The sequence below is a fragment of the Astyanax mexicanus genome, chromosome 1 (genome assembly GCF_023375975.1).
Source record: "Astyanax mexicanus isolate ESR-SI-001 chromosome 1, AstMex3_surface, whole genome shotgun sequence".
Classification (NCBI taxonomy): Eukaryota; Metazoa; Chordata; class Actinopteri; order Characiformes; family Acestrorhamphidae; genus Astyanax; species Astyanax mexicanus.
The window spans coordinates 38,765,333-38,787,073 of NC_064408.1; the positions used below are offsets into that span (position 1 = coordinate 38,765,333).

Here is a 21,741-nt window from a genome sequence, read left to right on the forward strand (position 1 = left end):
GTAATCAGATATGGTATTTTTTTTTTTGTCAAACTGTTCCTTTCTTTAACAGCACTGTCTGGTTGGTGGTGCCAAATAGAGCTCTCTTTGGATTTATCCTGATTTACTATTTCATAGTGACTCTTCTATGAACAACAGAACAAAAAAGAAAAACAAACAGCACAGAGAAATGCAGGAAATATGTCTGTATTTGCTTTATTTCATTACAAAGAGTACAAAATAACACCCCAAAAATATATAAATTTATAAATCTTGCTTTATAATATGTACATTTCATCAATTATCTTGCTTGAAAGACATCATTAAATGTGCACAGATTGCATTGAAGTTTAGTGGCAAGCCTTCGGCTGCCTGCTACAAGACATCATCCACTCACTTTATTATTCTGAAGCTCCACAGAAGCTTTAGGCCTCAAATCTCACACTTCTGTAAATTCCTACTGGAATCAACTTTTATAAACACTTATTCGGTAACGGTAGCTCAGACTGAGACCACAGCTGGCAAACACTACAGCGCAGGTTTATATTATATACAATCTTTGATACTGGGGGACTTAAGTTTTAGCTTGTTTGGCAGCTTTCTTACCACAGGAAACAGAAAGACTTGGCTAATCTGTTTATCATTCCATTTCGATGATTTCAGCGCTGTATGAAGGATCTGGCAGCTGTGATGTTGTCAGCACTGACTCTGAGAGCAGGAGGAGTAGAGGCACAACAGAATGAAGCTGTCCACTAACAGGAGGTAGTACACACAGCGCTGGTTGTGGAGGGTTTGGACCTTCTGCAGCCGCAGCAGAAGCACAGCCAGTAGCAGGAAAAAGGTTAGAATGTTGAAGATGAGAAAGACCCTGATGTAGGCAGAGCCATATGAGTGTGACCCTCCCACAGTGGCTGAGGCACGCACCTCATTAAACCGGCGCCCTTTTACAAACCCTCCCTTTCGAACCCTGCGCATGTCGCTGTATTCAACAAATGCTCTAGAGTCTCCGTCAGCCTCCTCAGGAACGTCCTCGTAAATTTTCTTCATTCCACTCTGCCTCTGCCTTCTTTCAGTTGCCTCCATCTGAGTAAATATGTCTGGCAGGTTCTCTGCCAGGCCTGCTTTCAAAGCACCCTTCCCTTTCTGCTTCTTGGACAGAGCGAATATTCTCTTCACTGTCTCTGAAGTTCTCTTCTTGTCTGAGAACCTTAGCAGACGCTCTGCAGTTTTCTGGAAGTTTCCAGAGTCCAAGACTCTGGCAAGAATGTGCCGCTCCAGCTGCTGAAACACTGGCTTGACGTGCTGGAGGTTGTCCTCCACCGTGTTCACATATTCTTCCACCTCCACCAGGGGGCGCTCCTGTATTGAAGCTGCCCTTTCAAACACAACCTTTCTCTTCTGGTCCTCTATCACCATAGCAAACAGAGGCTTGCTGGGTGTCTCTCCTGTAAGTAAATGGATGGTATAAGCGTGATCTTTGGTGGACAGATGAATGTCGATTCTCTCTGAATCCCCACGCAAGCTAAAACTCTGGACCTCAACTCCAGGCCCGACGAAGATATAAGCCACCCGAGTGTGGGGGTACCTCAGCGGCATGGTCACGTTTACATAGTTAGAGCCATTATATGGATAACCACGTGGATAACTCCAATAACCAATTGCTGCTTTCTCACTGCCTCCTGTATCGTCCAGCCAAAACATCTTGTAAGAGTCCTGGCCATGCTGAATGAAGGCTCCCTGGACGGTGTCCATGGCTGTAGGATGAAAGGGAGTGTCTGTGTTGTGGAAAAATGCACTAAAGCTGCGAATGGGACTGTCTGATTGCAGATGGACATGGTCCACCAGCAGCAGCAGCTCAGGCTGGAGCAGAAGAAGGTTTCTCTGGATGCTCCTGACCTTTATCTCTGGGCTGTAAGCCGACTTTCCCTCGCCACGGATAAATACCATACCTTGCTGCTCCATGGCTGCCTCCACATGGCCCTGGCAGTCTGCTGCTGGACCATGTTTATACTTCAGCCACTTAGAGTCACACACCTCGGTCACCTGCCCTTCCCATGGGGCTAAACAATTCTTGTTCCCTGAGGGTCCGAACATGAGGGCATTGTTGAGAAACGTCAACTTGGGGCCGTACAGCGCCTCCGTGATAAATGGGACGCCGCCTGGAGCGAAGGTGAAAGAGTTTTGGTCGGGATGTTCATGACCTGCATTGAAGTTTCTCCAGCCCCTGACCCACTCCCGATACTTGTTCTCATGGACGATGTCGAAGATGGCCCGTCCTCCCAGTTTACCCGACTTGAAGGAAAGGAAGGAGTGGTTTCTCTTTGCAGGAAGAGAACTGCCGTAGGTCACCACCCCCCAATCCTCAAAATACTGCAAGTGAGCTTTCCCATAATCAGGAGGGGGAATGGACCGCAGACTCGGATCAAACCTATGGGTCAAAAACAGAGAGTGGCCCACTATTGAATATTCAGGCAATATAAAGCTAAAAACTAACAAGAGGCAAAAGGAAATACAATCATGCATTACATTCTTTACTTTTTTTGGATGGAAAAGTTTTTACCACTCACAGCGAACAGTGAAATGGCTTGTAATGATTGTGACCTGCAGCATCTGGGTAAAATTGTCCATGTGTACATGTTATTATACAAACAATTATCCTGCATTACATGCACGAGGACCCACATGCCTATCCTACAGGTCAAGGCAGAGGTTTTAACTTAAATTACTATAACAAACATATTCTTACTCAATGTGGCTCTTTTGGAGTAGTATACAGCTTAGGCCCCGACTTAGACCTTTAAACCCAAGTATCCCATTTATCGGTCCCTCATGCCCAACATCCATCCACTAGAGCCACCAATCCAATCCATCCTTTCATCTACCCCATCCATCTAACCACGCATTCATTCATTCCTCCACCCACCAATTAGTCCACCATTCTGACATATTCAATTACCAAACAGAAGATGTTTGTGTATTGTGTATGTATTGTGTTGTTACCATATGAACTCTGTGTGCAATGTGCTCCATCTCTGTCCTTTTCCCGGCTGCCCAGGACCCTCCTGCACACGGTTCTGTCGAATTTTCTCGGCCAGCCAGTTTCCACTGCCGTTCCTCATCACAAAGCGATCCAGAAACACCAGCTGGCTCTCTGGCCCATAGAACCAGTTATAGTTTGAATCGGCAATGGCCACAGTCCTCTGGAATCCTGCAAAACACACATCTGATTCATAACCTGGATAGGACATCTACCATTACTCATATTTAGAGATAACCAGGGTTATTCATTATACAGGTATTATAGATGGAAATTACTGTTGTCTTAGGCTGCACTGGAACTGCATTAGCTTTTCCAGAGGAGGATGTGCTGAGATTACTGGACAACTCCATATGATTTGGAACAAGCGTGCAACGATTCAGTCATGCAGTTAGCACAATGTTTATTGGTGCAATGTAAGATTTCATTATTTGTTATTAATTAGTCAATTACTATCTATTAGTCTTGTAGCTCCAGTGCTAAATGGTGGGATATGTGTTTTATACTTGTCAGCTACATAGCTTTAGAGCTTATTCGTGAGATAGAAGATTCAATTATTCATTAGACACATTCATATGTCCTGCCTGATGGACTGTTTTGTGTGTATATGGGGGATAGTAAGAGGATTTGTATCTGAAGGTCATACCCGGCAGCAGTGTCCGGTACAGGAAGTTGAAATGCTGGAGCAGCCAGGGGTGCTGAAAGTGAGAGATGGCAAAATGTCGCTGCACCAGGAAGATGTACTGAAAGAGTGATCGTGTGGTGTACGACCCGTACGCTACGCCCTCATACAGGGAACCATCCACCACATTCTGCAGCAGGACCAGGGACTTCTCCATTACGGACAGTACCTGCTTCGTCCACAAGTACGCCTCCTGCAGGTAGCCTGTTCACACACACAAACATACGCAGGTTAGTATACTGTATACTTTGTGAGTTGGTGTGGTTAGGGTTTATAGTGTGGGAGTTTAATTTAGGAAGTAGGGTTTAAAGTGTAATACCCATTACTCCTAAACTCCCACTCCATAAACCCTATAAAAACTATAAATACTAACCCCTAAACACTATAAAAACTAAAACCCTAATACGGTGAATAGAGTAAGAGTATAGGAGTTAGGGTTAATGGTTTTATAGGGTTTATGGAGTGAGAGTTTAGGGGTTAGGGTTTATAGTTTTATAGGGTTTATGGAGTGGGAGTTTAGGGGTTAGGGTTTATAGTTTTTATAGTGTTTATGATGTGGGAGTTTAGGGGTTAGGGTTTATAGTTTTTATATGGTTTATGGAGTGGAAGTTTAACTTATAGTTTTATAGTACAATATACATAACCCCATTAAAATTAAAATACCTAACCCCTAAACTCCCACCCCATAAACCCTAAAAACCCTAACCACTATAAAACTATAAACCCTAATTCCTAAACACCCACACCATGAACCCAATAAAAATATAAACCTTAAAAAAACACTTTAGTGTTTATAGGTTTTATGATGTGAGAGTTTAAGGGTTAGTTTCTACAGTTTAATAGGGTTTACTGTGTTGGAGTTTAGAAGTTAGGGTTTATTTCTACATGGATTATGGTGTGGGTGTTTAGGGGTTAAGGTTTGAGGAATCATTTAGGCTGAGTGATGGTAACTTGTCTGGGTTTGTGTGTGTCTCTCCGGGTGTAGATGTGTGTGTGCTGCTGACTCAGCACTGTTCTGGTCATTTCCTGTTAATGGACACAGCTGTAGTGAGTTCTCCTGAACAAACAGAAGCTCTTTAATCTCCCTGACTGCAGAGAAACAATCAGTGACTCCAAACTGAGAAAATCTCCGTCCAGATGTCCCCAATGCCTATACCCACAACAGCAGATAATTCCGATAATTCAGATGAGAGCAAGAGAGTTCTGCACCCCACCCTCTCCCAATGCACACATGTGGTTGTTTATGTGTGTTCTAGCTAACTGATCTCAATCTGAAAACAGTCACAGCTTTCACTACAGAGAAACAGATACACTCAGAAAACACTCACAGACACACAAACACGAGTACACTGCAGTGTAAACCCGTATAGTCCAGGGCAGTGTAGTGTAACATATATCAGTGTAGTCAAGCCTAGTATAGTGTAGTGTATTATGCCCCTAGTGTAGTACAGTGTGTTTCACACTAGTGTAGTGTAGCACAAAATTGGCAAATAATCTAAGCTGTGTTTTGAATGCTTCACTTAATGGTTCTCATGGATGTGGTTATGAGTAGGGCAGTGCAAATTGATGAGCAAATCTTACAAAGATTGTGGCTCCTGGCACCATCTTTTGAATGCACTGTGTGCCTTTTCCCTTATTCATCATCACTGTGTAGTGTCTTTTCTCCAGGGCTACCTTAGCCTATCTAGTTACCTGCAATTGATATTAACTGAACTTGCCTGGCCTTACAGTGTGACTGTTGGCTGAATGCTACAGTCATGTACTAATACAGGATTATACCATCATCATTTGTAAAGATGGAATGTGTTAAAATGTATATATACACGTTACTTCAAAGTAATTGAATTAGTTTAGGTGAATATTTGAAGTGAAAACATTATTCAACTACCTAGAACCAGTAAAGGGTAATTCAATATTGTGTAGTGTAGTGTAGTACCTCCTGGTCTAATATAGTGTAATGCAGTCTGGCCTAGTGAAGTGTATTACAATTTAATTTAATGTAGTGTAATGTATTAAAGCCCAGTTTATTGTAGAGTAGTACAGTCCAGTCTAGTAAAGTGTACTACAGTTAAATTCAGTATAGTGTAATGTTGTACAGCCCAGTCCAGCATTGAAGTGTATAGGGGTTGGACAGTGAAACTGAAACACCTGGTTTTAGACCACAATAATTTATTGTCCCGACGGACAGTTCTTGTGGAAACAGGAGAGTGGAGGTGCACATTGAATTGTTTTTTAGATACAATCTGGGTTAGCATCTGAACATCCCTTTCAGACAGCTTCCTCTTGAGTCCACAGTTAATTCTGTTGGATGTGGTGGGTCCTTCTTGGTGATATGCTGACTTTACCCTGGATACTGTGGCTCTTGATACATCACAAAGACTTGCTGTCTTGATCACAGATGCACCTGTACGACGTGCACCAACAATTTGTCCTCTTTTGAACTCTGGTACCTCTGGTCACCCATAATGTTGTGTGCATTGCAATATTTTGAGCAAAACTGTGCTCTTACCCTGCTAATTGAACCTTCACACCCTGCTCTTACTGGTGCAATGCGCAATTAATGAAGATCGGCCACCAGGCTGCTCCAATTTAGCCATAAAACCTCCCACACTAAAATAACAGGTGTTTCAGTTTCATTGTCCAACCCCTGTAGTACAGTACAGTACAGTCTAGTCAATTTAAATGTATTACAGTTCCATTCAATATAGTTTAGTGTAGTGCAGTACAGTCAAAATTACTGGATCAAAGCCCAGTGTAGTACTAACGTGTAGTACAGTATAGTCTAGTCTATTAAAATGTAGTACAGTTCAATTCAATTTTTTGTATAGTACATTGTGAATAGTGCTGGCCTGGGTGTGAAACTGACCTTGGTTCATGAGCACTAGACAGCCTGTCAGCAGGGCGACGCAGTTGGTGGGCTGGTGGTTGTGGAGGTACTGGAAGCCCCACCCACGGTGGTAAGATTTCTCATACATGTAACGTGAGGCGTTCCCGATCACCTGAAGAAAGCGCTCCTGCTGAGAGTGGCTCAGATACTCAAACAGGAAATCATACGCTGTAGCGAAGCCCACCAGTGAGTGAGCCATCGGTACCTCATCCCACGGAGCGTCCTTCACCAACCTGCAACACAAACATACACACACAGTTTCAGTGAGTGTTTGTTAATATTAGGTTTGTAAGAGAAATCAGATGGTGAGAGAGAGAGTAAGAGTGTCTACATAGCAGTGTTGTACCCTGTCTTTAGATCCCATTGTTGTGATTGGATAAAAAGTAATCTTTTCTTTTTTCGGATTTTATCTATAAAGTTTCAGAAATCAATATTTGGTGGAATAACCCTGGCTTTTAACAATAGTTTAATGCATCTTAGCATGTTCTCCTCCACCAGTCTTACATGCAGCTTTTGGTAAATTTATTCCACTCCTGTTGGAAACAATTCAAGCAGTTCAGCTTGGTTTGATGGCTTGTGATCATCCATCTTCCTCTTGATTATATTCCAGAGGTTTTCAATTTGGTAAAATCAAAGAAACTCATAATTTTTAGGTGGTCTCTTATTTTTTTCCAGAGCTGTATACATATCACATCTCCCACCTCCCATCCTCACCATGTTCTACAGAGGGACTGTACAGAGCATATTGAGCACCAGCATTACCATCTAGTTTGAAAACTGTAACATCTTAGATGGCTAGACCCTACAGCGGATAGTGGGGACAGCCAAGAAGTTAATCTCTCCCTCCATTACCGACATTTACACAACACACTGCATCCGCACAGCCACCAGCATCTCAGATAAACCCACACATGACTCCTTTCATACCAGAGCAGCCACGCCTTAACTGCCCGACTCAGCAACAGCTTCAGCCCTCAGGCAATCAGACTACTCAACACACACACACACACACACACGTACGAGGTGCTTGGCCACGGGGAGAGTGGTGCTGTGGTGGGCATCGAGAACATTTCTTTCTGAGCGATGCTAAGAGTCAGACGTTAAGCGAAGTTTAAGGGTTAAATTTACCTAGCACTCGGTGCTTTATCTTTATAACTAAGGCTGTGTCTCTGAAAATATTTCGTCCTTTGACTTTTAGAGCTGTAAAATTTACAGGTTGCGTTCTCTGCTGCAGTGCTCTTAGCCAATCAGCCAATCATATGTTTGCATGTATGAATATTCATGAGCAAGAGCCAAATCCCGTCTTTCTTCAGAGACCACTAATTCTGTGATCTAAAACAGGGCTAAGTAGAAACACCAGAGCACATGACATTTATTCATACAAAAGACCACAACTAGACATTTTAAAATGACTGAAAACCAATAAAATGAGACCATTAAGCTGACACTTCATATAACTATGTCATGTTACATATATCTGTACCTTATCCTCACCATGCACACTAAGATTCTAAAGTGTTCGCGCTGCACTGACCTGTCTGCTAAACTGTGCAATGTCTGCTGTATTTATTGTATTATTCAGGTGTTCTAGTTCTGTGTTTGCACAATTTGCATGTTTGCACTTTGTCGCCTCTATTGTATCATTTGTTCAATGTTGAACCTTGGTCCTGGAGAAACATAAATTCATGTACATGTACTCAGATGGAATGGCAGAAATAGAAACCTGGTAAACCTTGGTAAAAAATAAGTAGCCATCAAACAAACATAGGCAATTTTAAGAAGCATTTTTCAGAGCAGGTACGGGAATATCATTACCTGCATAATTCATCTCTGCAAGATTACAAAAGACATTTAGTCTAGCAATCTGAGAAACTCAGGAGAGATTCAATTTGTAAAATAAAAAAAAAAAGTGTCAACGGTTGGAATCAAGATGTTGGTGCCAATAAGATCACACTATTGTGTACAGCTTTGTTTTTACTATAGGACAGAGACAAAAATGTTACAGCATTGCCTTCATTTGCGGACTGTACGTGACATGCAGAACAAAACTGCAAAAACATGCGAGTCTGTAAGCTCATGAATGTTCTTTTGGCAATGTGCTACGCTCAAAAGTATGCAAAGTACTTTAGTGTCCAGCTGTTCTCACTTCACCGAATCAGATATGTTTAGATCCTTTTATTCTCCTTCCTGTGCGCGTGTACGAGTGTGTATGCGTGTGTGAAAGAGAGGGAGAGGTTAATGAACAGGAAGTCAAGCTCTCATCATTTATTTTCCAGAAATGTAACAAAAAATGCTGATGTGACTCAAAGTGAATGTGGAATTGTGTCTGACAATTTTAGCCTTCTTGCATGCGACACACACTCACAGCATGTAGTGATTAACCAGCAGTGCTGATTCTGAGAAAAAGTGTTTTAGTAGAGATACACTAAATTTTGGGCAATCAAAATTATTTCTCCAAAAATGTCAAAAAAGCACTTTTAGCGTTGGCTGAGGAAGTAAAAAAATAAACAATTTAAATTAACAACTTCATAAGAAGAGCTCTACATTCCTAATACTGCACTGTCCTGCCTCTGTAGACCTGTACTTGAAAATCGCTTCCCAATGAAAAACGTCTACAACAACAGCAACTTTACAGGAGAAAGATAAAACCTTTTTAACTTTCGGTAGAAGTCAATGTAAAAAAAAAAAGTGGAATTTGACAAAGAAATGTTGACAGTGTAAGGGACAGTTTGTGTGTTCAAATTATATAGTTAACTAAAAATCAACAAAAATACAGACACTTGTTTTTCACTGAACAGCAACGATATGTTCTTTATGTTCATTCTGACAGACTGTAATATACTACTACAACAGGCTCCGAGTGGTCCAGCGGGCTAAGCAATGCCACTATTATCGGTAGATCACTGGTTTGAATCCCGTTCATGTAGCTTGCCATCAGCTGCCAGAGCTCTGAGAGAGCACAACTGGCCTTGCTCTCTCTGGGTGGGTAGATGGCACTCTTTCACCCCATCACTCAGGTGATGTTGATCAGCACAAGGCATCTGTGAGCTGATGTATGGGAACCGAGTCGCTGCGTTTTTCTCCAAGAGCGCTGTGATGCTACTCAGCAATGCTACAGCAGCTTGAAAAAAGGGCGGTGGCTGAATTCACATGAGTCGGAGGAGACATGTGCTAGTCCTAATAAGTGGGTTGGGTAATTAGCCTTGTAAATTGGGGAGAAAATAGGATAGAAATGGCATAGAAATTAAAAGAATATGAGACCACTTCAAAATGATGAGTTTCTTTGATTTTTCCAAATTGAAAACCTCTGGAATATAATCAAGAGGAAGCTGAACTGCTTGAATATTTGCACCAGTAGTGGCATAAAGGTATCCAAAAGCAGTGTGTGAGACTTGTGGAGGAGAACATACCGAGATGCAAAAAAACTGTGATTAAAACCAGGGTTATTGCACCAAATGATTTCTGAACTCTTAAAACGTTATGAATATAAACTTGTTTTCTTTGCACTATTTGAGGTCTGAAAGCTCGGTACCTTTTTTCTATTTCAGTAATTTCTCATTCTCTGCAAATAATTGCTTTAAATATTTTAAGTGTTGTCTGTAGTTTATAGAATAAAACAACAATTTTCATTTTACTCAAACATACACCTGTAAATAGCTAAATCAGATACACGGATTCAGAAACTGAAGTAGTCCCTCTCCATTTTTTCCAGAGCTGTATATACTACTACAAGCACAGGGTGCTCTCTTTAATGCTCTTTGCTTTTTTTGACAGACTGCAATTCTCTATAGGAAGCACAGGGGGTGCTATAAAAATGTTTAAATGAAATGACAATAGGAGTAAGGAATTAATAGAGAACTGATTACAGTAGTGATAATGGTCCTACCAGTCTGGCTGGGCTGCCATCCTCTCCATGTACTCGCGAGCCATCTGGAGCGCTCCCGCACGATGCGGGTACAGCAGGCAGAACATGGCCAGCAGGCCCAGGTTGTTTCCGTAGATTTCGTTCCACCGGGCACTAAACTGGGCGGGGCTCCAGGGTGGCAAAAAGTCCTCTGGCCGCTCCAGCATTTCCTCCGCGGCCTCACGGATCCTCTGGGCCAGCAGTCGGTGTGAACTCATCGCTGCCCCCTGCAGGCTCTCCACGTCCTCACGTCCGAAATACAGCATGGGGTGGCCATCATAGTTCCCCCCCAAAAAAGGGACAGATCCTCCTGGGTCAGAACTGGCCCTGACCGACCCCACCCTCAGCAGCAAACACACTGAGTTTATGAAGAAGACTGTAGGAGCTCCACGAGTATATGAACTCATCGCAGCATCAGAGACACATCCCACCCTGCTCCTCGCTGAGAAAGAGAGACAAGGAGAAAGTTACCAATTTATAATATAAAGAGCAGTAACAGTGAACTACAGAAATCAATTTCTCAATCTGGGTGATGATAACAGATAGCCTAACTTTTGCAATGCATTCGGTCTGACCGCTCCAGAAAGTACAGTAACTGCATAGCACATCATCACTGCACGAGCTTCTAAAGCAAATGCATGATGGAGCCATACTCGCTACAAGTTCATAGTAAGTTAGTGTTAATCAAATTTTTCCTCACACTCAGTGTTCCAAGAGTATGCTAGAGTAGTCAAACAACAGGTTTTCCTTCCACCTTAAGTGTGGCTGCTTGACAAGAAGTTCTAAATCAAGCCATAGTGCTGAAATGTTAGTGAAAAGTTCTATTTTTTTCTCTCACTCAGTTTTTACTACAGCCTGCTAGAGTAGTTAAACAATGTCTCATTTTTAGTAAATTCATGGCACATTTTATTATACCGTATCTGTACTGCACTGTCCCGTCTGTTAAACTGTCTCGTCTGCTGTATTTATTTTAGTGTTATAGTTTTTATGTTGCACTACCGTTACATTCTCTAACTTTATGTTTGTCTACTGTATGGTTGTTACATGTTGCACCATGGTTCCAGGGGAACATAATTTCGTTACACTGTGTACCTCTACTCAGATGTAATGACAACAAAAGCCTCTTGACTCTTGGTTAAGTGAGGTTTCTAATCCACCTTAAATGTGGCGGCATCAAGCTGCATTCAGAGTAAAAGAAAATCAATCCAAACATTTTTAAAAATACATTTAAAGCCTTTTTTAGTTCAAGTTTCTAAGAGTCACAGACAGGTGTATATTTACATTAAATACACTGCTGTTGTGTTATTAAATAACGATACCATATTATGGTCTAGTCTTATGTTACAAAAGTGGGCTGCGGCTGGACAAATGACTGGACAGGGGGCTGCGGCTGGACAAACGACTGGACAGGGGGCTGAGGCTGGACAAACGACTGGACAGGGGGCTGAGGCTGGACAGAGGGTTGGACACTAGACAGGGATGGAGACTGAACAGGGGGTTGAAACACAGACTGGACAGTGGCCGGGAACTGGGACTGGACATGGGGCTTAACACTAGACAGGAATGCAGATGGGGTAGTGGACGGGAACGAGGACTGGACAAGACTGGACAGGGGAACTGGGACAAAAACATTGACAGGGATGGACACGAACACAGTAATGGGAACAGGAACTGAAACACAAACTGAAACAGATACAGGGACACAGAGGGAAACAGGAACTAATACAGGGATAGACACAGGTACAAATACACACATAGACTGGAGCCCAGGACTGGTGAGGTTCAAAGTCTTAGGGGCCAGCCTGGGCAGAGTTCGAGGGGCTGGAGCAGGAGACCTTGGAGCAGGTCTGGGAGCACACAACCTGGGGGTGTGCTTAGTTCTGGGAGCGCGCACAGGGTCAGAGGCGGCCGGAGCCGCGGGCACAGGGTCAGAGGCGGCCGGAGCCGCGGGCACAGGGTCAGAGGCGGCCGGAGCCGCGGGCACAGGGTCAGAGGCGGCCGGAGCCGCGGGCACAGGGTCAGAGGCGGCCGGAGCCGCGGGCACAGGGTCAGAGGCGGCCGGAGCCCAAGCACAGGGTCAGAGGCGGCCGGAGCCGCGGGCACAGGGTCAGAGGCGGCCGGAGCCGTGGGCACAGGGTCAGAGGCGGCCGGAGCCGCGGACACAGGGTCAGAGGCGGTCAGAGCCGCAGGCACAGGGTCAGAGGCAGTGGGTACCACGTGGGCGGCAGGCACTGCAGTCACAGGAGCAGGAGCGGCGGGCACCGCTGGCACTGGAGCTGAAGCAGTGGGTACAACGTGGGCGGCAGGCACTGCTGCCGCAGGAGTGGCGGGCACCGCTGGCACTGGAGCTGAAGCAGCGGGTACCACAAGGGCGGCAGGCACTGCAGACACAGGAGCGGCAGGCACCGCTGGCACTGGAGCTAAAGCAGTGGGTACCACGTGGGCGGCAGGCACTGCAGACACAGGAGCAGGAGCGACGGGCACCGATGGCACTGGAGCTGCAGCAGTGGGTACCACGTGGGTGGCAGGCACTGCAGACACAGGAGCGGCGGGCACCGCTGGCACTGGAGCTGAAGCAGTGGGTACCACATGGGCGGCAGGCACTGCAGACACAGGAGCGGCGGGCACCGCTGGCACTGGAGCTGAAGCAGTGGGTACCACATGGGCGGCAGGCACTGCAGACACAGGAACAGGAGCGGTGGGCATAGCTTGAGCAGGCCCGGCGGGAGCAGCTTGAGCAGGCGCGGCGGGTGCAGTGGTCAGCGCAGAATCAGAGGCAGCGGGTGAAGCTTGAGCAGGCGCTGGAGCAGAGGCTGGGGCATTGGGTACTGCTGGAACCGGGGAGGACTGACCACGCACAAGGGATGTACGGTGCAGATCTTCAAGTAATCTGTTTCTAACAAAAGTCCAGTACTCGTACTCCCAATCCACCCCACCTCTGCTAAGGTATTCTGCTACGTCCATATTATGGTCTAGTCTTATGTTACAAAAGTGAGGGGATGGACGTAAGTGCATAATAATTATTTTAATAAATAAACAAACTAAAACAAACTAACAAACAAACAAAATAAACCAAAGTTACACTGAATATAAACAGAAAACAAACACGGGTAAACGCAAGACAAAAATACAAGACTGAAATAACTAAAATAACAAAGATGAGATAAAAGTATAATCAAAACTAAGAAACCGGTAACTAGTGATGGGTCTGACGACCCTGAAACCTCGACACATGCGCCGAGCTGTCAAGGCGAAACCCCGTGTCGGTGCGCGTATCATGTTAAGGAAAACCACGTGACCGATACACTTCCTGTATCGTTTGGTAGCGATGGGTCTGACGACACTGAAACTTCAGCGCATGCACCGAGCAAACAAGGCGAACCCCTGTGTCAGACCGCGTATCATTTTAAGGAAAACCACGTGACCGATGCATTTCTTCGCGCAGTTGCTTGCAATGACTTTCTTAGTCCAGCAGATGTCGCCATTAAGTGATACAGCAACACAGTTTCAACACAGTGTCGATACAGTTTGGGAAATGTGCCATACACCCAATGAGGCTTCATCTGCCCATCACTACCGGTAACTCTAGAAACAAAACCAACTTGACAGACACGCAGCAAGGAATCACACAAACCTGATCACAGACAGCAAACGAACTAACAAAATACTAGACAAAGAAGGCTTGAAACAAAGGGGCTTATATACACATGGAGGGAACAGGAAACTGGAAACACCTGAGGATCAATCAAGAGGGGGCGGGGTTACAAATAACTAATGACAGGGTGGGGCTAGGGGGAGAAACACAAGACAGACATGGGCTAAGGTGTTACAGATAATAATAAAAAATATTTTGGTTTTATTTACTTTCCCAAATAAACGGTTTTAAAAAGAGATATGTGTGTAGATTAATGTTCGAAGCCACCTTTGAATATAAAAAAAACAGATTTTTTATAATTATGGTTTTATTTTCCTAAGACAGCAAAACTGCAAGAACATGGGAGAGGGGGATGGGGCTGTAATGTGCTGTAAAAAAACACTAAACACTTCATTATTTTAAACATCTGCAGTTTGTGAGGTTAGTGGTGTTTGTAAGCTCTGTTACTCACAGTATGTGTTAAAAGCTGCTCTGGTAAAAAGGTGTTATGCGGTAAGTGGGGTCCAAACTCTGCAATCTCTTTTCTTAATGAGTTCTCTTTTATTTTCTTGCCTCCCCAATGCTGCAGCCCCAAAAGCCACTCAGCACTGTTGTAATTACCAACTTGCTGTTATCATTGGATTGGATCTCAGAATCGACTAATTAGAGATATATCAGCCAATCGCATATCCCATGAGAGCTCAGACTCATTTCTGAACAATGATATCAATACATTATTTATATTTTCTTATCGTGGGCACATGATTGTAAATATTTTATTTTTAAAAAAGTTAAATCATGACAACAAAAATTCCTATTATTTATATTATGTTCTAGAAATCAAGTCAGAAATATTTCTTTGGAACATAAAACATTTGTATAAGCATTTAAATGATTGGAGCAGAGCTGTAAAAGCAAATAATACACTTTTTATAATAAGTTAGTTTTATCACCAGAACTAATCCAGCACTCCTACATTCTATAAATAGGGTCACTGTACTGTGATGCTCTCAGGATGTTCAGGATGCGTCACTTAGGGACTTCATGAATTAAAGTGAAGGACAGAGTGCTGTAAGGAACTTTACACACCTTTTAAAGGGTCTGTGACACATACAGCACCATGGGATCTTTTGTGGTATATTGGCTGAAAATCCAAATACATAGACGGTCGAGCGTTCCTTCTTTAATTGTTTTGACTATTTCTTTTCATTATTTTTTGCAAACACTGAATTAAGATAATGGTCACAGTGGGTTACTTTTGGTCAGCCATGTTACCGCAAACCTTTTTTTCTTCCCGTCACTCTGACATTCAGTTATGCATCCCTCGGAGTGTCCCTCAGCATGTCAATCACAAACACAGTTACAGCCACACACATGTCCATGTTCACTCAGGGTGTCACTTGTAACCACACTCACAAAAACACTCGCAACCATATTCACAGCATCATTCAGTGCCACACTGACAGTGTCATTGGGGGCCACACTCACAGCCACACTCATAGTCACTCCAAACCACCCAAGGCCACATATACAGCATCACTCAGAGTGTCATTCACAACCACACTCAGGGCCACATTCGCAGCCACACTTTTCAAGTTTCACTTATGGTCATACTAACAGCCATGGTTTTACTCATGACACACAAAGCATCATTTGCAGCATCACTCAGGGCCACACACAACTGAAATAAGTTTGTCACTGGTTCAGTGTCCATAGGTAAATATTGTGGTATGAGACCTAAGAGAGCACAGCTTAGAATTCACTACTGTGTTCAGATATAAAGGAGTGATTAATCGCAGGTCAGAGAAGACTTATTGCTTTTAAATATTCCTTATTTTATAAAACTACAGTCCTGTTTTTTTCATACGTTAAAATAATTTCTAGCTCAGTCTTTGTTCAAATGTTAAATTCTGTCATCATTTACTACAGCGTGGACCTAAACTGAAGGCCTGAAAAAGCCTACTGCTCTGCTCTGATTGTCCATCTGGCAAAATTCTTCTAATCATGTGACTAAAAGCCCCCACCTTAGAGAGATGCCCCCACAAAAATGTAGTATTTCTGCCACATCAGCCGCCCTTGAGTGTGGAAACATTGTTTGGACATGTTCTGTCCTGTAAGAGTTCAACTGTATCTGAGTCAAAGTGGATAAACTTCTGTGAAACTGCGTTCCTCGGCCCTGACACTGCAGACGACTCTTCAGCATAAAAGTCCTGAATGCTCTAAGTAATCTGACCCAGCTGCAGTTTAGAGCTCCATTAGTGCTACACACACACTTTACTCAGATGACTAAACACACTGCATTTCACAACAGTGACTCAGACAACGTGCACACACTGAACACCAACACCCTGGAGCAGTGAGTGTGTGTGTGTGTGTGTGTGTGTGTGTGTGTGTGTGTGTGTGTGAGAGAGAGAGTATGAGTGTAACTAAGAGAGAGAGAGAGAGAGAGAGAGAGATAATGTAAATAAACTAAACTACAGAGAACTAAAATTCTTTATCTGCTACTCTACTCCTACCCCCTTTTCTGTGCTCCTACCCCCTCATTATATTCTTTCCCCTCTTCTACTATTCATACTAGGCTCCTACTCACCGTAATGTACAAATACTCCACTTTTACTTCTACTTTACTTCTAATCCCCTTACTGTTGTACTCCATTCCCACCCACCTGACTGTACTCCTACTACTGTCCTAATTGTACTTACCTCATATCTACTCCCCTTACTGTACTCTTACCTCATTTTTACTTCTGTTACTGTACTCCTACCCCATATCTACTCCCCATACTGTACTCCTACCTCATATCTACTAACCATACTGTACTCTTATCTTATATCTACTAACCTTACTGTACTCCTACCTCATATCTACTAACCATACTGTACTCCTACCTCATATCTACTAACCATACTGTACTCCTACCTCATATCTACTAACCATACTGTACTCTTTCCTCATTTCTACAAACCATACTGTACTCCTACCTCATATCTACTAACCATACTGTACTCTTACCTCATTTCTACAAACCATACTGTACTCTTACCTCATTTTTACTTCTGTTACTGTACTCCTACCCCATATCTACTCCCCTTACTGTACTCCTACCTCATATCTACTAACCATACTGTACTCCTACCTCATATCTACTAACCATACTGTACTCTTACCTCATATCTACAAACCATACTGTACTCCTACCTCATATCTACTAACCATACTCTACTCTTCCTTATATCTACTCCCCTTACTGTACACCTACCTCATATCTACTAACCATACTGTACTCTTACCTCATTTCTACTAACCATACTGTACTCTTCCTCATATCTACTCCCCTTAATGTACACCTACCTCATATTTACTAACCATCCTGTACTCTTACTTCATTTCTATAAACCACACTGTACTCTTACCTCATATATACTAACCATACTCTACTCTTCCTCATATCTACTCCCCTTAATGTACACCTACCTCATATCTAATAACCATACTGTACTCTTACCTTATTTCTACAAACCATATTGTACTCTCACCTCATATCTACTCCCCTTACTGTACACCTACCTCATATTTACTAACCATACTGTACTCTTACCTCATATCTACTAACCATACTATACTCTTACCTCATTACTACTAACCATACTGTACTCTTACCTCATTTCTACAAACCCTACTGTACTCTTACCTCATTTCTACAAACCATACTGTACTCTTATCTTATATCTACTTCCCTTACTGTACTCTTACCTCATTTCTACAAACCACACTGTACTTCAACCTTATACCTACTCCCCTTACTGTACTCCTACCTTATATCTACTAACCATATTGCATTCTTACCTAATTTATAATCATCTTACTGTATTCCTACACCATTTGTATTCCCTTTAGTGTACTTATATCTCATTTTTATTCCCTGTACTGTATTGATACTCTATTCCATTACTGTACTCCTATGTTACATCTTCTCCCTTTACTGTACTTTTACCTCATTTCTACTCATATTATTGTATTGCAATTTCATTCCTATTCTCATTATTTTCTTTCTAATATTCCTTTTCATATTAACATCCATCACCATACTCCTACCTCACATTTACACAACTTTGTACTGCTACTTCTGCTACTAACCTCATATCTACTCCCAATACTGTACTGTACTTCTACCTCACTCCTCTTCCTTGTAGTGTACTACACCACACCTTCTCCACTTAGTGTACTTCTATGCCATTCACACTTCCTTTACTGTACTCACACCCAATTGCTAATCCTTTATAGTATTCATACCCCACTCCTAAGGCTCATGCTGTATTTATTACACATTTGTAACATAATATTTGTTTTGTACCACACAGTGTTGTCCTTCCTCATTCCTTGCCTACCAAATGTACTTCTACCCAAATTCTACTTCCTTTACTGTACTCTTTTGCACCCCTCTAACCCTATAGTACTGTGCACAAATTGTTTTGCTTACTTTGGTTCAACTAGAGGAACTATTTAGCTATTTAGCGGGCGGTTTTGTGAGCTTTTTATGATTCTGGCTTTTAAGAGAATACACACACTCACTTCACTGAACTTTTAAAACACTGCCATTAATCAATGCTAATGTTTTAAAATCAGTGCACATGAACTTTCACTGTCATGCCAAATTTTACACCCGGCTCTTTAACCGTTTAGTTTGCAGTAAACAGGCTGGTGTGTGTGTGAGCGGGTAAACAGTACAGAACTGTACACACTAAGGCCTCAGCAGTAGTTAATTTGGAAAGTGTGTAATGGCGTCCTCCACGCGCCACTCCGCCTGAACACTAACTTTTACAGTCCTCACATTCTTCTGCACCAGGAGGAAGGAGAAACCCCCTGACCTTTGACCTCTACATTCCTCCTGAAGGCACACATGGGCCAACAGTGGAGGCTTAAGGAGGTAAAGCTCACATAAACCCCTTCGAGGCTGAGCGCGCACACACACACACATTTTTGGAGACCTGATTCATTTAGACTCTTAAAGAAAACCAGATGAGGGGAGAGCAGCAGCCGACTGACTGCTGTTACAGCAGAGAAAGAAAGAGACAGTGAGTGAGAGTGAGAGACAGTATCCTACAGAGAACTCAGAGTACTGAAGTTAGTGTTAAGACAAAGTAAAAGATAAGGTTAAAACAGCATCATCATTAGATTAAATAAGAGTAAAGTTTACAGTTAGACTGTAGTTCTACTAAATTACAGTATATCCATAGTAATCCAATGTTAGATTATGGTTACAGTCAGAGTATATACAATTGTAAAGGCTACATTATGGTTATGGGAATTGAGGTTACACTGGAGCTTTAAACTTCTAGAAGATTTCCAAGAAAAAATGAGCTGCTGTGATCTGACGCAAACCATAATAACCCCCATTTTCCCCAAAACACAGAGAGACAGACAGATACACACTTCAGATCTAAGTTGAACTTGTTTCTTAGAGCAGATATGAAGCTGTATGTGTTGATCAGTCTTACCTGGTGAGGATCAGACCAGCTGGACAGAAGATAAAACCACAAGTTTCCCCTAAAAGCTGCGAGAGGCGGGAGAGAGAGAGGAGGAAAAGAGGGAAGAGGAGGAGGAGGAAGAGGAGAAAGGAGGAAAAGGAAAGAGAGAAAGAAAAGAGAGAGAAAGTGAGGGTGAAAGTCTCCTTGAATCTGACAGCAGCAGGAGTCCGGTAATGAAGCTGCTCTCACTCAGGTTCTCTTCTGGAGACTGGAAACTTCCTGCACTTTCAGTTCGAGACTTTCAGCAGCAGACTGAACACACAGGAACCTGGGGGGAGGGGCGGGGGTAGTGGGAGTGGGGGTGGTGTTTTTTGGGGGCATTAAACAGACTTCCCTTCATTCCCTTCATTACTGCCCTGTGGAATCTGACCACTGTGAAGTGACTCCTCACCTACAGAAGAAAATTAATCAAATTAAAATGGTCACCTGAACAGATCAGCAGTAATCTGGCAAATTCCCCCCAGCCCCCCACCCAAATATCAGCTAAAACATCTTCACTGCCTGAATTTTGCTTCCTAGGTTTTACACTCAGGGTTCATACACATTTCAACCATTAAATGTCCATGATTTTTTCATGACTTTTCCATGCCTTCAAGGTTTTTTCATGACTGTACGATTTTTAAAACATCAGTGCAGACATGCACAATAAAACCAAAAATCAACTGAAACTATAATTAAAATTGATTATAGTAGGTCTAAAATGAATCAGATAACATGTTCACACACAATCTTCAATAATAAAATGTGTGTCAGATCCTGAGAGCCCCATTGTGTTAATTACTAAATTAACTCTGAGCTGACATATTTGTAAGCTCAAAATAGATAGTCTCCATCGATAAATGGAACACATTTATTTTCAAACAAAATTTCATTTATTTTCACACAAAATTTCACTGACTTTTCCAAAATGTTCTGGGTATTTTTATTTTCCAAAATTTATCCAGGCCTGTAAATTGCTATTTACAAAATTCCATGACATTTTCCAGGTTTTTCATCATTGTATGAACCCTGCAGAGTTTTAAGGCTAATGTAGCTAAAAAATAATAGAAACTTTTACCACACAGATTGGCACTAAAACTACAACACTCTTTATGAAGCTAAAAAGGGATGCTTAACCCCCAATTACTAGCACCACTGCCACAAGGCTAATTTAGCTAACAAGAAACTTATAACAAGAAACTTATAAGATACCTAGCCAGTTATCACTGGAGCTAGAAAGCTAATGTAACTAACTAACAATAAATAAATGCTCAACCCACCAAGTAGCACAGAAGCTACAAGGCTAATGTAGCTAACACTAAATAAAAGCTTATACTTCACCATGTATCACTGGAGCTACAAAGCTAATGTAACTAAAAATAAATAAATGCTTAACCCCCTCCAAAATTAGCAAAAAGCTACACGGCTAATGTAGCTAACACTACATAAAAGCTAATACTCCACTAATTATTTCCAGAGCTACAAGCTAACCTAATTTATAAATAAATAAAAACTTATACTCCAAAAAATAAAGCTATCAAGATATAAATAATATAAATAAGTCTACCGTTCCAATTAGCACTAGAGCTTCAAAGCTAATGTAGCTATAAGTAATTAACATGAATACACCACCAATTAGCACTGCTGCTGCAAGACTAATATAACAAGCTAATAATATATAATATAACCTTGTATCCCACAAATCAGCATGGTCCTAACTGCATACCTAAACCACCACACACTCTCACCAAACCCTGTGGAGCTGTTGAGTAATCTCTGATAGTCTTGCGTATGGGGTGTCGAAGCACAGAATAAAAATAATAGTGTTTAGTGAGTCTGTTATACCTAAATGCTGCATTCTATTTACCTCAGTTGTTGAAGCTGGGGATGATATTATGCCTGAGTTGAAGCATTCCTCTCTCTTTCAGTGTCCTAGGTTTATCATTGTTAGCAGTTGATAACAATGCAGTATAAGTACAGTATTTTGCACATACAAACACTATGAAAATATCTCTGGATATTAGCTGGACAGTGTGTACAACTGTTTATTAGAGACACAAATAGATAGAAGTCTAAATAAACTGTATCATACTGCTGCTTTTACTACTAG

The 21,741-nt window shown here is 42.3% G+C and overlaps 1 protein-coding gene across 1 annotated transcript; it reads right to left on the reverse strand.

Annotated features, from left to right (window-relative positions):
• Nucleotides 1–170: 170 nt before the first annotated feature.
• On the reverse strand, nucleotides 171–19,917 carry dse (dermatan sulfate epimerase). Its single transcript, XM_022667177.2, has 6 exons — nucleotides 19,623–19,917; nucleotides 10,472–10,931; nucleotides 6,565–6,818; nucleotides 3,663–3,902; nucleotides 2,980–3,187; nucleotides 171–2,407 (listed from the first exon to the last, which is right to left on the reverse strand). The coding sequence occupies exons 2-6, from the start codon at nucleotides 10,894–10,896 to the stop codon at nucleotides 676–678; spliced, it is 2,859 nt and encodes a 952-aa protein (XP_022522898.2). The 5' UTR covers nucleotides 10,897–10,931; nucleotides 19,623–19,917; the 3' UTR covers nucleotides 171–675.
• Nucleotides 19,918–21,741: the final 1,824 nt, after the last annotated feature.